At 26.2% G+C, this 17,344-nt stretch overlaps 1 protein-coding gene across 1 annotated transcript; it reads right to left on the reverse strand.

The window, feature by feature from the left end:
* Nucleotides 1-10,802: 10,802 nt before the first annotated feature.
* LOC100264273 (SPX domain-containing protein 3) lies at nucleotides 10,803-13,822 on the reverse strand. The gene is made up of 3 exons (XM_003633886.4): nucleotides 13,422-13,822; nucleotides 11,544-11,709; nucleotides 10,803-11,456 (listed from the first exon to the last, which is right to left on the reverse strand). The coding sequence occupies exons 1-3, from the start codon at nucleotides 13,659-13,661 to the stop codon at nucleotides 11,083-11,085; spliced, it is 780 nt and encodes a 259-aa protein (XP_003633934.3). The 5' UTR covers nucleotides 13,662-13,822; the 3' UTR covers nucleotides 10,803-11,082.
* Nucleotides 13,823-17,344: the final 3,522 nt, after the last annotated feature.

Genomic DNA, 17,344 nt, shown 5'->3' on the forward strand with positions numbered 1-17,344 from the left:
AAATATTTTTTTTTTTACATGGGGAACTCGTCTCTTGAAGAGACGAGTTCTTTAGGAATTTCAAGGAATTGTTTTTTTTTTTTTTTTAATATATATATTTAAAAATAATAATTTTTTTTTTACAAGGGAACTCGTCTCTTGAAGAGACGAGTTCCCTTTGGAATTGTTTTTTTTTTTTTTTTTTTTTTTTAAATTTGGGATTTTTTAAAATAAAAAATATATTTTTTTTAAAAAAAAAATTTTCCTAAAGGGAACTCTCAATTTTTATTTTTTTAAATATATATATATTTTTTTTTAAATTTTTTTTTTTTACATGGGAACTCGTCTCTTGAAGAGACGAGTTCCTTTAGGAATTTTGAGGAATTGTTTTTTTTTTTTTTTTTTTTAATATATATATTTAAAAAAAAAAAATTTTTTTTACAAGGGAACTCGTCTCTTGAAGAGACGAGTTCCCTTTGGAATTGTGTTTTATTTTTTTAATTTGGGATTTTTTAAAATAAAAAATATATTTAAAAAAAAAAAATTTCCTAAAGGGAACTCTGAATTTTTATTTTTTTAAATATATATATTTTTTTAAAAAAAAAATTTTGAGTTCCTTTAGGAATTTTGAGGAATTGAAGAGACGAGTTCCCTTTAGGAAAAAAAATATTTTTTTTTTAAAATACATTTTTTAAAAAAAAAATCCCAAATAAAGAAAAAAAAAAAAAAAAACAATTCCAAAGGGAACTCGTCTCTTGAAGAGACGAGTTCCCATGTAAAAAAAAAATATTTTTTTTAAAATATATATATTAAAAAAAAAAAAAAAAAAAACAATTCCTCAAAATTCCTATGAAGAGACGAGTTCCCATGTAAAAAAAAATATATTTTTTTTAAAAATATATATATTTAAAAAAAAAAATTCAGAGTTACTTTAGGAAAAAAAATTTTTTTTTTTTAAAATATATTTTTTTTTAAAAAAAATCCCAAATTAAAAAAAAAAAAAAAAAAAAAAACACACACACACACACAATTCCAAAGGGAACTCGTCTCTTCAAGAGACGAGTTCCCATGTAAAAAAAAATATTTTTTTTAAATATATATATTAAAAAAAAAAAAACAATTCCTCAAAATTCCTAAAGGAACTCGTCTCTTGTAAAAAAATATATATTTTTTTTAAAATATATATATTTAAAAAAAAAATTAAGAGTTCCCTTTAGGAAAAAAAATAATTTTTTTAAAAAATATATTTTTTATTTTAAAAAATCCCAAATTTAAAAAAAAAAAAAAAAAAAAAAAACACAATTCCAAAGGGAAACGAGTTCTCTTGTAAAAAAAAAATATATTTTTTAAATATATATATTAAAAAAAAAAAAAAACAATTCCTCAAAATTCCTAAAGGAACTTGTCTTTTGAAGAGACGAGTTCCCATGTAAAAAAAAAAAAATTTTTAAAAATATATATATTTAAAAAAATATATATATTTAAAAAAATAAAAATTCAGAGTTCCCTTTAGGAAAAAAAAAAAATTTTTAAATATATTTTTTATTTTAAAAAATCCCAAATTAAAAAAAATAAAATAAAAATAAAATAAAATAAAACACAATTCCAAAGGGAACTCGTCTCTTCAAGAGACGAGTTCCCTTGTAAAAAAAAATTATTTTTTTTAAATATATATATATTAAAAAAAAAAAAAAAAAACAATTCCTCAAAAAACTAAAGGAACTCGTCTCTTCAAGAGACGAGTTCCCATGTAAAAAAAAAAAATTTCAAAAAATATATATATATTTAAAACAATAAAAATTGAGAGTTCCCTTTAGGAAAAAAAATAATTTTTTTAAAAAATATATTTTTTATTTTAAAAAATCCCAAATTAAAAAAAAAAAAAAAAAAAAAAAAAAAAACACAATTCCAAAGGGAACTCGTCTCTTCAATTCCCTTGTAAAAAAAAATATTTTTTTTAAATATATATATTAAAAAAAAAAATAATTCCTCAAAATTCCTAAAGGAACTCGTCTCTTGTAAAAAAAAATATTTTTTTTTTAAATATATATATTTTTAAAGAGACGAGTTCCTTTTGGAATTGCGTTTTTTTTTTTTTTTTAATTTGGGATTTTTTTAAAAAAATATTTTTTTTCCCAAGGAACTCGTCTCTTGAAGAAACGAGTTCCCTTTAGAAATTTTATTTTTTATTTTTTTTGGGATTTTTTTAAATAAAAAATATATTTTAAATAAATAATATATATTTTTCCCATGGGAACTCGTCTCAAGCCTTTAGTTCCAATTTTTTTTTTTTTTAATTTGAGAATTTTTTAAAAATTATATATATATTTTTTTTCATGGAACTCGTCTCTTCGAGAGACGAGTTCCCTTTTTTAAAAATTTTACCCGTTCACCCTCTCTCCTCTCTCCTCTCTCCTATGTGGCAAAAACTACCCTATATTTGTAATAACTTCTTCCACTACAATAATTGAAGAATAACTTTTTTAAATTACTCTACTATTGAGAAAAGTCCCGAGAAAATGCCACGCGCAGGGGGAGAGTGCGGGGCACTCACCACGACCACAACTGCCGAAAACTACCAATGATTAGGAGCGTGCGGAAGGCGCTACAGCTCTGTCGAGTGGCAAAAAAGTGATTTAACGCGGTGATGGACACCAGGGAGAGGATTGAACGGTCAAAAAAAATAATAATTGATTCTTTCTGCAAATACCCCTGAAGGACGATAGAATGAATGGACTGATTTTTCATATTGCATCTTATTTCATACAAAATATTTTTTTAACCGAATATATAGATATATTAAGGCAGAAAAAAAAAACCTTCAGCGAAATCTGAAGGTCTATGATCAAGCCAGAAGATATCTTCCCTATTTGGCTTTTCTTGCGTTAATGAGATAAGTTGGACAAAAATATAAAAAGGTTTGAAATATGTAGTTTTTTTTTTAAATAATAATAAAAAAAAACACCAATTGAGTTTGGATAATGTGTTATCCCCATCCCTTAATATTATATAAATAATATATAAAGAAATAATTTGATTTAATTTATTTTTATTTTCTTCTTTTTAGTATATATATACATTTTTAATATAATTAATTTAATAAAGGGATGATTCCCTTTATTTACTTTTATTATTATTATTTTGGATGAAAATGGAAATAGATTTAAATAATCCTTATTTCTAATTTACAATAAGATTTCAATAAACACATAAGAGCTTCATTTTAAACCAAAATCATTGTAAAACATAGTTATAAAAGATTAGTCATAACAAAATATTTCAACATTATATATATTTATTTTAAACATTAAATCACATGTATAAATGTTTGAGTATATTTACACCATATATTTCATGCTACATATGAATTTAGATTAACCCACCCTAATACTTGCTTTAATCAAAATAATTTCATTTGCTTGGAATCATAGTAAAGAAGATGAAGGATTAAATTCCTCCTTTCCGTCCCAAGGGTATATATTATTTTTCGGGATGTTGAGTGTCCTCGTGCAAGTGAAGTTTCAAGGAAATAGTGTTTCCCTATTTGAAAAGCGTAGTATCATCATATCAAATGTTATTAACTTGAATATAAGAGAAAAATTATAAAATAACTGAGGATGAAAAATAATTTAAATTTAGAGATAATGAGCGAATATCTAATTAAAAATTAATCTCATTATCGAATTTATGCATCAAATAATAAATTCTGATTCAATAATTATTGAACATTTATAAATATCATGTTGAAAAGTCAAAAGACACCATGTGATCATTTTCTGAAATTGTGGATTTCTTTTTGCATTTTTATATGAAGATATTTAAAAATTAAATTTTTATTTTTGAAATTAAGTGTTGGAATCGATATGTAACAAGTTTTTTTAAGTTGTAAAACATTATATTTTTCCAACTTCAAAACTTAATAATAAAATTTGATAACAAATTTCAATCTATCAAAAAATGTTTTAAGCCATCAAATATTTTCTTGGATATATTTGTATTTATTTTTGTAAATTTTATTACCAACGAATTTCTATTTTTTATTCTTAAAATTTAAATGACAAAATTAAAATTGTTAAAAATAAAGGACAAGTATATCTCAACTTTAATTAAGAGGAGATATATTAAGCAAATGAAAGAAATAAAAAAAATAAAATAAAAATTAGTGTAGACCCCAAAATTTATCCCAATTTTATCTTTACATTAATTTTGAATCCAATTTTAAATCCTGATTACATGTGTTATTTTAGGCCTACTCATTCCTTAATTTTTAGTTTTCATTATTTTGTAAATTATTATTTTTATTTATTTTATTTTTTTATTATTATTTTTACTTATTATTATTATTATCATTATTATATTATATTATATTTTTATTTTTTATTTTTCTCTTTCCTCTCTCTTCTTTTTTCTCCTCCACCTACCCTCACCCACCCACTTCTTCTCTCTCCTCCCCTACTCCTCACCACCAAGGATGAAAATATCTGTAATCACGGATATATCGGTATTTCGATTTTACGGATATATTGGATATATCGGAGAAATATCGGTGGATATTTTGAAAAAAAATATCGGTAAGTTTAAAATTGTTAAAAACTCATGAAAATGTAAGGAAAACCTCATAATAATATAATTAGAAGTATAATAGACATTTTAAAGTTATTTTATTGAAAATTTTGATATATGTATAACATGATTTATCATATTTGATAATAATATCGTATGCATCGATAAAAATATGAATTTTATAAGTGTACATTTATTATTAAATTATACCTAATATTATGATATTTGATTGTAATATGTCTAATTTTAAAATATATATTAGTATTAAAATATGATCCATTTAATTCAATTGTATTAAACAATATAAAATAAATAATGATATATATATAAATTTTTAATATTTAATTAATTATTAATGATATTAAAAACATTATGAAGAAAATTATATAATTTTTATATTTTTGGTAATTAATTAAAAGACTTTGCATTTAATTATAAAATAATTATAATTAATTTGCTCTTTAAAATATTCTTATATTTTCTTTATATAATGAATTTAAGTATATATATAGTTGTTGCATATTATGTATCAAATGGCAACTTAGCCCAGGTGGTAAGGGGTTCAAATCCTCTCAGTCCCAAGCAAATGGGGAGGCACTGTAGCGCGTGCACTGTAGCAGCACTGTAACACGTTGACAGGCACTGTAGCGGATCTGACTTTCGTTGACCCGCGTTGACCACGCAATATATCGGAGAAAAATCGCCGATTTATCGAGGAATCGACGATATATCGCGAGGAATCGACGATATATCGCGAGAAATCGTCGATTTCTCGCGATAAATCCAGAAATATCGCCGGACCGATATTTCTCCATGAAATATCGTGTCGAAACCCTTCGATACACGATATTTCGGCAACCCTCATTTTCATTTTTTTTGGGCCTCCTTCTTCTTCTTCCCCCTGGGTCTATTTGCTATTGGGGGGCGGGCTCCTCCATTTTTTTTTTCTCTCCTCCTCACAGCCCCAATTTCCTTTTTATTTCTTTTATTTTCTTCCTTCCCGAACACCCATTTTGGATGGCCAGGAACCCACACTTCTTCCCCCATTTTATTTATTTATTTATTTTTTCTTTTCCTCCTACCCATTTTCCTTCCAATCTTTTTCCCACCATTTTTTTTTCTTTCTTTCTCCTCCTCCATCATACCCGGCTTCCAAAGGCACCAGAATCCTTCTTTCTTCCCTTTCATCTCATTTTTTTCCAATCATTTTCCATTTTTTTTCACTTTATTTTTTTATCTTTATTATTATTATTATTATTATTTTCACAAACCAACAAACCCACCAATCTCCCATGTCGCCGGCCAATCGCCGCCGACGAGCCACTGCGACCGGCGACCCGTTCCTCTTCTCTCTCACTCTCTCATTCCCTCACTTCCCCCATCACATCTGTTTTCATTATTATTATTATTATTATTATTATTATTATTATTATTATTATTATTATTATTATTATTATTATTTTATTATTATTATTGTTATTGTTATTGTTATTGTTGTTCTTGTTATTTTCTTTAATTTTAATAGTAACTGTTGTTTGTGAAATTTGGATTGTTGAATTAATATGAAATTTGGGGTTAATTTATTGTTGGTAGATTAATACATAATTTGATTTAATTTATTGTTAGTGAATTAATTTGAAATTTGTTAATTTGGGTTTGTGGGCATATTGTATTTGGTGATTAATTTGAGGATATTTAGATTATATCAATTGCATATTGTTTATTTGGACTTGGGCCTATTGTTAAGTTGTTATTTGTTTGGGCTTATTGGATTGAGCTTGAAATATTATTTCTCTTGACCATGTATTTTTTGGGTGAGATTTGTTGGATCATTTAAATATTTGATATGGGTTTGACCAATTTGAATTGTTTAATTTGGACATGGGACAATTGTGGTGTATATTAAACTAGGTTTAAATTATGAAGTATTAAATTTAGATCTAGTAGAATTTATTTTAATTTACCCAATTTTAGGTTTGGTTGATTGTGTTTGTATCTTTGGCTATTAATTTGGATGTTCTAGGTTAAGACCTATAGTAATTTGGCTCATTTTAATTGACGAAATTTATGGGACTAATTTGAAATTGGAATTTGAGTTTGAATATTTGTTTGGGATTTTATACATATCTACATATTTATATTTGTGTTATTCTTGTTTTTGCATGGACCCACTCTGCAATCTTGTTGGCTGAGTACGAATTGATGACATGTTTATTTGAGTACATATTTTATTTCTCACTTTTTATTTGGTTTTATTTTTATTAGTTTGTATAAATATTCGTTCGCATGTATTTATTGAGTGTGTATAGAATTAAACATCGAACAAACTAGAAATTTTGTTTAAATGAGAGGAAGAAGTCAGTAAATGTGTTTTAATAAAACAACAATTTTAAAATATTATTTTTAATAAAAGAAAGTTTTTATTTTATTTTATTTTATTTTTTATTTATAAAATTCAAAAAAATGCATTTAGAAAAATCCAAAAGAAATGTTTTTAATGGAATTTGAAAATTTGTAAATAAAGTTGTCCCAAAAATTAATTTTTAATAAAATCGTCCAAAAAAATGTTTTTTTAAATAAATTCTTTTTACTTAATTAAAATTGGATTAAAAAGTCATTTTTAGAAATAGATGATCTATTTATTTATTTATTTATTTATTTTTATTTTTTCCTTTTAATTAAAAATTATTTTGTAAATAAAGTTATGTCATTTTAAATAATTTATAAAATCACTCTTTTAAATGAAAATGAATCTAAATACTTTTGAAAATAAAATTGTAAAAATTCATTATTTTCTTGTAAAAGCAAGTAAAAAATAATTTTTGTTCCCAAATTGAAATTTTGTAATGAATTCTTTTGATACAATAAATGTAAATAGTTTTTTTGAAAATTGTATACAATTAAAATTGAGAAAATAAATTGTTTCTTTTTATAAGTAAATAAATGGAAATCATTAATTCAAAATCATTTTTAATAAAATCCTTTGAAATTTCTTTAAAACTCTTTTTAATATCTTTTATTTATTTAATTCAATAAATCATTTTGCATGATTCTCTTATTATTTATTTTGTGTATTTTTGTAATTAGATTTCATCATTGTTTTTGTGCATATTAATTCTCACCATGACTTGTATATTGATTATTTTTCTGGGTATCCATAATTAATTAATTAATTAATTAATTGCCACAATTTCCTCAATTCGTTTAGTAGAGGTCGTACGTATACGGGCTTAGAGAGGTGCTACGGCTTACCATCGTACCTTCCCAATAAGTAACCTGACCCTCAGACCTAGACTTGGTTTTTCACAGACCCGTTTTTTTCCTTCAGGAGTCACACTTAGGATTTTCTTTCTTATTTGGTTTTTTCTTTAAAAAAATAAAGCAAAAATAAGTGGCGACTAAGGTGGTGTTTGTTTTTTTACTTAATTCTAAATAGAACCTTAATACTTAATAGTATTAAACATTAGGTTGTTTGTTTTTGTATTATTTTATTTCTATTAAGTATTAAAAAGTAAAAAAAAAACCATTGTGTTATTTTTTCTATTTAGAAAAAGCCACATATTTTGGCTTTTTCTATTTAGTAAAAAGTTTATAATAAGTCATGAAAAAGTAAAAAAACAAACAACCTAAATTCTAAAACTAAATGGTTTTCAACAAAAAGCCAAAAAAACAAACACCACCTAAGTCTTTTTCTAAAAATCAAATTTTCATCAAATAAAATAAAAAGCGAATTTCACCATCGAGTGGGAACTCGAGCAAAATGCGGGGTCCACAATTAGTGTATTAATATTGTATGTCAATGGTTTACATTGTTAAGTGTAGCAAATATTGTCATTTTTTTTACAATACATTTCATGGTGGTGTAGAGATTTCTTTGTATAAGAGTTTTTAAATTTTAATATGTATTTTTTTTCTTTTTCTATATATATATATATAGTTTTTTTCTATGATATTATGTTATCTCAGTAATTCAAAAGAAATAAAAATTATTTATCCCACGTCGCTTCAAAACTAAGAATATTAAATATATTTAATAAGACTTTGATTTTCTTGAAGAAATGAGGTAAAGCCAATCTATAAGAGTGGTTTTCATTGAACCCATAAACCCTTATTATAGCGTTTATTTATTTATTTTGTATTAATTTATTTTTTTATTAATTTAACGTTAGATTATTATTATTATTATTATTATTTAAATTTTAATTAAGTAACAATTATTCTATTATAATAATTTTTATTTTTAAAATTTAAATAAATAACAAGACATGTTTATACTAATTTATTTTTCATTAGTTTAGCATTGGATTATTATTATTTTTATTTCCATGTACCTTCCACACTACCACACCCTCTACAATTCTAAAATTCTCAGCCATCCACGCTCTCACACCCAATATTATTTTTATTTTTTATTTTGAAATTTGAAATTGTTTTATTTTTGAAATATAACTAAATAACAACTATTTATCTTAATTTATTTTTCATTAATCTAATATTTCATTATTATTATTTTTTATTTTAAAATTTTAAAATTTTTTATTTTTATAATTTAATTAAATAATAACTATTTATTTTAGCTTATTTTTCATTATTTAATGTTCTATTATTGTTATTTTTTATTTTGAAATTCTCAATAAGACATGTTTATATTAATTTATTAATAACTTACAAGTTTAATTATAACTCACAATCATGAATTTAAAATTATGATTAATTGAATTGTAAGTTATTGTTCTCTTTAAAGTTATTTTGATATAACTTAAATTTAGTTTACATTATCTTATTATCACAAGTTTTAAAATTTTATTTTGAAATATGATACCACTTTGAGCTGAAAAATAAATTTGTGTCATATAATTAGAACCAAAATACATTTAGGTCATGTTTAAAACATTAAAACAGATAATAGGAATGATAAATCAAATTCATTTCTGTTTATTAAATATGTTGAAATTATTGTTTAGGACCAAAATAAAAATTAAAATTTTTTTTTTATGGAAACCAAAATTTGCCCAAAGTCTTTTTTACTTTTAAAGCTTTTTTAGCTCAAATTTGTCCTCATTCAAATCCAAAATTTTCTTTCTTAAAAGAAAAAAAAAAAAAAGTAAACTTGAAATTATCTTTGCTCTTAAATAATATTGATGACCCGAAATATTCTTTCTTTTAAATTCCGCTGGGAAAACTCTACCAAGATCTGAACGATCTATTCTTTCTTCAGATTTCACTTCCTTGGAAAAGTCACCTTCCCTATTCAAGAAATTTATCAGGATTAATATCAGAGTATATATACATCAGGCAAGCCTTGATCAAAATCAAAATCAAAATCCATGTTTTCACTTGGTTCCTTCTCGTGGGGGCTAGGGCTGGCAACGGGACGGATCACTCCCATCCCAACCTCGTCCCGTTTATTTGAAACAATTTTCATTTCCGTCCCATTTAAAAAATTAAACGAGGCGAGGCAGACGGGTATGATAAATTTCCATACAGTCCTGTTTAACTTTTTTTTGAATTTTAATTTTTTTTAAAAAAAATCACTTTAAATTTTTTTAATTATATTAAAATAAATATATTTTATAAATAATTAAATTATTATATTTTTTATAACTTATTTTATTAAAAATAGTTAATTATTATCTATATATTAAAAATAATAAAATAAAAATTAATTTAATTTAATTTTAAAATTTAAATTTAATTTAATTTTATATATAATCGGGATGGGGCGGGGCAATACCCGAACCAACCCCGGATTTTTAAAAAAATTCCCAAATCCATTTATTAAAATTAAACCCCGTCCCATTAGGGACGGGGCAGGACGAGTACCCGAAAAGACCCGTCCCATTGCCATCCCTAATGGGGGCTGGACCGTAGCTTATTAGCTGATATTGATTTCACATGCTTCATGAGATCTAGAAATTGAAGATCTGAAGAACCACCATGTTCTTTTATTTCCTCTTCCCTGAATTAAATACCTTTTAGACGCGGTTAATCAATGGCAACATCAAAAGACAATTTTAATAAAAAAATACAAAAATTTAGTCTTCAAAATTTCATTAATTTATATATTTATATATTTTATATATATAAATAAAAGGGCAATAGTGATGTAACCCACATCATATATTATATTATATTATATTATATTAATGTCATAATTATATATTAGTAACAAACTCAAATAAAAGCATGGTTGAATGGGTCAAAATATAAGAAATGAGAAAGAGTCTATCCAATGGTAAATGAGTTTGTGAGATATAGAGTGCTAAGAAGGGAAATATATATATGGAAATTAATATAAAACCATATTCATCAACTTGATTTAACAAAATACCAACTATTCGACCTGTCATGAGTTTGCTTTACTACCCCACAAAACATTAATATGCAAAATTAGCAAATATTCAAGCAGTAACAACCACCTCTCCCCATCCCCACCAAAAAAAAAAAAAAAAAACCTAGGAAGTGTTGAGGCATGCATGCCTGCTACAATGCTAAAAAAACCCAGTGGTGATTTAATGATTTTGACATTTTTGCTTTCTATCAGACAATGGGGATGGGAGAGTGGAATTGAATGGATTGAATGAGATCAGGGTCTGGCAAAATGAGAGGAGGCAGAGAGAAGTGACTGTAGGTGGAGCTTCCTCTTCTTATCTCCTGCAACGTCAATAGTGCTGCAACTGTGTTCCTGAAAATTCCTTCACCAACCACTGTTATTGCTTCTTGTTCTCTTTCATGGACACCACCTTCTTCTTTCGCAGCTGGGAACACTGCATCTATGGTGCTTTCACATTCCTTGACCAGCTTTGAGACAAGGTCAGTTGTAAAGAAAGGCTGCTGTAACACCTTCTGAATGAAGGGCAAGCGCAACAGCCCACCAGTTCTTTTGTCATACTTCTTCAAGATCTTAGCCAAGCCTAAAACCACCCCACTTCCTTTTTTTTCAGTATATATTAATTTGAGATTCCTACTAAAAAAAATGATTCAAATACGTGTGTATGTACCTGTGTAATTGATATTGCTGTAGTTCTCTAGGAGTACCATTTCGCCATGGAAATCAACTATATCTTTTCTGATCTTTCCCATTTCCTCTCTATAGTTTGTGTCTGAAGGGTGGCTGCCATTGAGCCCCCATTTATCGATCACCCTCTGGATCCTCTGTTGTAATTCCTGCATTAATGCCATGTTATTTTATTGAGCTCATGTTCTTCTTCTTCTTCTTCTCTCATCTTCATTCTCGAATATAAATATATATTGAGGAAAATGAAATAGGCAGTCAGTATAGTGGTGAAGAGAAGTATTGTAGTTGAGTTTCTGAAGTGATTCTTGAAACTTGTTTCAACTTCTGTGCCTCATCTACAAACTAACTCATACTTTAACTTTTGGAATTTGAAGGGAATCCAAGGAATAATCTTCTAGCAAAGTTTTATATTAATAAACTTTTTAATGGGAATTCAAAAACAGTTTTGAAGATCCTAATATAAAAGAGAAATTTAAGTCATTCTATGATTTACAAATGGAGTTGGGTTTGGATGTCCAAGTAAGCTAACCCAACCCGATCCAACAAAATGAAAAATGGGAAAACAATTTACGGGAGTTAAAATTATCCCACAACTACTACCATATAATCATAAAAAATAAAAAATAAATAAAATAAATCTTTCTCTCTCACATACTCTCTTGGAGAAAAGTGTGAAAGAATACATTTTTGGTTAAAATATTTGTATTTTGAAAATAGAGTGGTGTTCAATTTTTTATAGTTTTATTTACGACTTAGAATAGAGAATTCGTCAATGAAACAACCAATTTAGATTTTGGTATTTCAGAAAGTAATCTAAACTCTTATTTCCACAAAAGAATAAAATAAAAAGATTTTATTAAGTTAATCCATAGCTAAAACAGAAAAAATGGCACCACCGATAAAGGTCATTCAAGGCAACAACACAACCTAGAAGGCAAACTGGGCTACTGCACCAACCCTACCAATGGATGGGCTTTGGTTTTGGATCCCTAATGGGCCTAACCTTGGGCCAACACACTTACCCACTACTATTTGAAAACTTGTGATCACTTGACCTCCCTAAGTGGTGACAAAATGAAAATTATTCATCTTATTCCTCACTTAAGGTCGTTATAGAGTGTGTTCTTCACGTGTGATCTTTATCTTATGATATCATAGCAAAACTTTCCTCAAAAGTCAATAACTTGTGAATTTAGAAATACTACCACTCAGTTGATGAATTTGATGTAACAATTCTATACATTAAACAAGCCTTTTTCTCTTATTTTTTAACTTGAGATTAAAATTTTTGAACTATTTTCAAAAGCTCATACCAACTATCATCATTGTAAGGAAAAGCAAGTTTCTATGATAATTTTAAACCTATAGTAACCCTAAAACCTCTTAAATATCATTTTCGAACTCTTAATTTCAGGAATAAGAGATTAATTTTTAAATACATTGAGATTAAAAAATGAAAAAAATAGTAATTTCACAATCTCGTAAAAATGATTGTCATTATCATGATATTCTGATTTTTCAACATGATGTCTACAATTGATAAGTAACTCTCGAATCCGAATTTGTTCTTTCATGAATAAATTCAAAAATGAGACTGACTTTTCAATTATATATTCGCTTATAATCTTAAATTATTTTTCATCCTCAATGATTTAGAATTTTCTATCTTATAAACTCAAGTTACTAAGAACTACGGTATTTTCAGATTTTCAAATAAATAAAGCAAAAAAATGCTTGTTGATATTGGGTGGGTCCCACTTTTGTCACAACCCAATACCATATGATCGGGTCGTGGAGCATTCATATCCTAAACCATCATTGGTAGCTCCTCCAACCCTGAAAAGACAAATTCAGCACTCACCTTATTCCTGATAATGAAATCCTCCTCCTGCTCCATGAAAAATGCATTAAACTTCTCGATCTCATTATTCAACAAGTACACAAACTCAGCCTCGGCTTTCGCCGCCGATCCATTCGCCACCGCCGGAGGAGACGAAACCAACTTCACCAGCTTCTTCAAATCCTTGTAGGCCAGGAATTTATCGCGCCAATCAGGCAACGTTTCCTGAATTTGTTGCTTCAATCTCTTCCCGAATTTCATCGAATACTTGGGGTGATAGATTCTAACACAATCGCTGGAGAGAGTGAGGAGAGTCAGTATTGGGAGAGGGAGGGGGCAGAGAGTTTTATTAGGCAAAGAGAGAATATTTAGAAAGCATATGCTTGGCGTGATGAAGTGGCTGTTAGAAAAAGCACAAAAAAGTCGTTGAAAGGAGGGAATTCGCGGCATATTCGGTTACTATATGGTCATACTTATGACCAATGTTGGTAAATGGCTTTTGGGATTGGTAATAAATTTGGCAATGCTTGAAGTGGCATTATTCTCACCTATCTGTGACTGAATGCTAGCTTTGGAGTGGTCATTGGATGGCTGGATGCTGATGTGATTGGGCGGTGAGGGTATGGCAGTGTGAGAATAGTGGTTGGAGTGGGTGATGGGGAAATGGGAATTTGAAAATGGGATTTCGAGAAAGGGTATGATTCCTGGGAATCCCAGGAGAATCTCCCAGGGAAATGGGAAAATAATTTTGTCCGAGTTTAGGAAAATGTTTTTGGAAGAAACCAAGCGAGGGAATATGTGATTTTTGAACTATAAATGCTCTTTCTTGTATAATTGGCTCTATTGTTCGGGTTGCTTTTGTCTCCAATGGTGTTTGGATGCAAGGAAAAAAATGAAAGAATTGATTTTCTAGTAATCTTGTAATATAATTTATTCAAATTAAAAAAATATTTCCCGACTATTGCAGGTAAATTTTTGTTTGAACAATGAAACATGATTTCATATTTAAGAAAAGATAGGATAAAGTTTATCAAGACATATAATGAAGATTTACTTCACAAATAATTAAAGTATTGAAATTATTATTCTCATGAAAAATAAGGTTTCTTGACTACTTTATGAAATACCCCAAGATTTAGAATAGTTGTTTCACTAACCAAATTTGTAATCTCAATTCATGAATGGAACTACGAATACGAGAACCATTCATTTCTCACAACACAAAAGCCTTGACCTTTGTTTCACGGAGAAAATTGTATAACTTTAAGATAAATGATTTTTTTTTTAATAAGAACTAGATTATTTTTTGTTTATTTCAAGGGAGAAAAGAAAATACATTCTTCATTTTCGTTTTCCGAGAGAGAAAAGAAAAAATATTTTTTCTCTGGTTTTTCAGGGGAAAGAGAAAAGAGACTTCTCACCGGGAGAGACTAAAAAAAACTTTTTTATTTATTTTTAATAGTAATAGTTTCTTGGTAGTTTTAAAACTTCCGGAAACTATTTCCCCAATTTCTCATTTATTTGGGTCAGGTCGGGTCAACCCACTTGGGCACCCAAACCCAACTCCAACATAGAAGTATGTAAAATTTATTTAGTTAATGACAAGTATGCAAGAATATTCTTAAATTATGCCTGACCAATTAAGCTTCACACTATCATCTGCAATGTTTACGAGTGAGTGGAGCCGGTAGATGTAGGCCCGAGGACAACCAGACCAAGCTCAGCCCTAGCCAACAGACTACAGGCCCAATACGGGATACTCAACCCAAACCTTAATTGAGTGCATCGTCTGGCCCAAACCTAAATTGGTGAGAAAATTACAGAAGATAAAAAGGAATAAAAATTTTAATAAATCATGAAAAAAAAAATAAAAATTCCAAGAGCGGGTCAAGTGTTTCATCTTTTGTTTTCTGGACTTATAGGAAAATGGCCAAGTTTATTTCAAATACATTGATAGTGAAAAAGCAAAGCAAGGAATTCATTTTGTTTTTGTACAATAACATCGTGTTTGGTGTTTAGTACACGAAAATGAAGAGGAAAAAGTAGGTATCTTGTTTTTTTTTTTCATTTTTTTTTTCATTTATTCCCACATTTAAATAACTGAAAGTGGGAATAGAATAAAAAATTATTTCAATAGAAATGAAATCTCACTTATAAATTAGATTTTAATTGATCTCTTGTAGGAGGTATTTGATTTATTCCGTGCAAGTGAAATAAAAATCAAAAACTTATTTAGATAAGTTATTTTAAAAATAATTTTTTAATTTTAATTCTGTAAAAAAAATTATAAATTCAATGATTGAATATAAACTAAATTTAATTCAAATCTCATTAAAAATAAAAATAATTTTTATTACAAATAAATTTAAAAGTAAATAGTTTTTAATAAATATGAATATTAATATTATAATAAAATCATAAGTTATATTTCTGTTATAAATATAATAAAAATATGGACATTAAAATCCTCATGAAGCATATAATTGATTTATTTTGTTAAAAACAAATAATAATAATCAAACATTAATAATTATTAATATTATTTTATTTAAAATTTATTAAATTCATTAATAAATTCAATATAAAGTCTCATTTGATTTGAAATTCATTTTTCTATTGAAATTTTTGAAAAAATATTGTTTTATACAAACGAAAAATAGTAGAGTTAAATCAATTTTTATCCAAAAAAATTATGGTGTTTATGGGATCATTATTTGAGTTTTAAATTGTTTTTAAAAATTACTAGACTTGATAGCAAATATAAGGCATTAGGTGTAAAGTCATTCAAAATGAATTTAAACTTATGACTTTCTAGTTAATTTGACCGATATTGAGTTCCATGACTTTTAAATGCTAATAGAATAGATTTTTGTGCTTCAAAATATTTTTAAAAATTAGTAAATTTTTTATATTAAGTGTTGCTTGATTTGGAATCTATTTACTTAACAAAAAATTTTAAAGAAGTTTAAAACATATATAATTCAAAGGAACATCATGTTTGAAGATTTTTTGTAGGTGATGGAGAAAGAATGAAAGAAGAAAGATATCAGTCTTGTGGTTTTTATTTTATTTTCCCTATTTCTCTATATTTTCATTTTATTTTTTAAAAATATGTGAAAACAACTTCACACCTATTCTCTAAAAACTGTTATTTATTTTACTCTGTTTTTAAAAATTGTTTTATAAAGCAATAACCAAATATTGGTATTAAATCACACACCCAAGCAAGCTTTTATTGTTTAGCAAAAAAAAAAAAAAAAATCTTAAAAAATGATTTTTAAAATTAAATAAAAAAATTATATATAGTTTGAGAGTTTTTTAAATAAAAATTAAAAAAAACTATTTTACATTATGTGTATCCATATTATTGTCAATTTATTTATTTTTCCATTGTTATCTAATATTTACTATTCCATGTACCAAACATGACGTAAAAGTTTTTGAAGAAAATTACTCATAAAATTATCTCAAAATATTTACCATTAAAACTTTATATAGTTTTATTTGATGAAAAGTTTTAGGCTCTACTATTTCAATCGTAAAGAAAGTATGAGACACTGAAAGTGAGGGAAAGGAGAATGAAAAAAAATTAAGGAAAATAAATATACTCTTGATAGACTTTTATTATTTATTTTTAACAATATTTTATAGAAAAAACTAAGATACCAATATTGTACCACTCGAACTCCCAATCTTCACAATTAAAATTGATAACCAAATGATGTAAAAGAAATTTAGGTATTGTTTATTTTTTGGTTGAATAGAAAAAATCAAGTTATTTGACTTTTTTTATTCAACTAAAAGTAATTTGTTAATATTAACCAATATAATTAAAATAAACTTGTTATCAATAAATTCAATTTACTAATATTGATTGACATTAAGAAATTATTTTTAGCTTAATAGAAAAAATCAAATATTTTGATTTTTTTTCTATTTAGTGA

Source organism: Vitis vinifera, chromosome 15 (genome assembly GCF_030704535.1).
Source record: "Vitis vinifera cultivar Pinot Noir 40024 chromosome 15, ASM3070453v1".
Taxonomy (NCBI): domain Eukaryota; kingdom Viridiplantae; phylum Streptophyta; class Magnoliopsida; order Vitales; family Vitaceae; genus Vitis; species Vitis vinifera.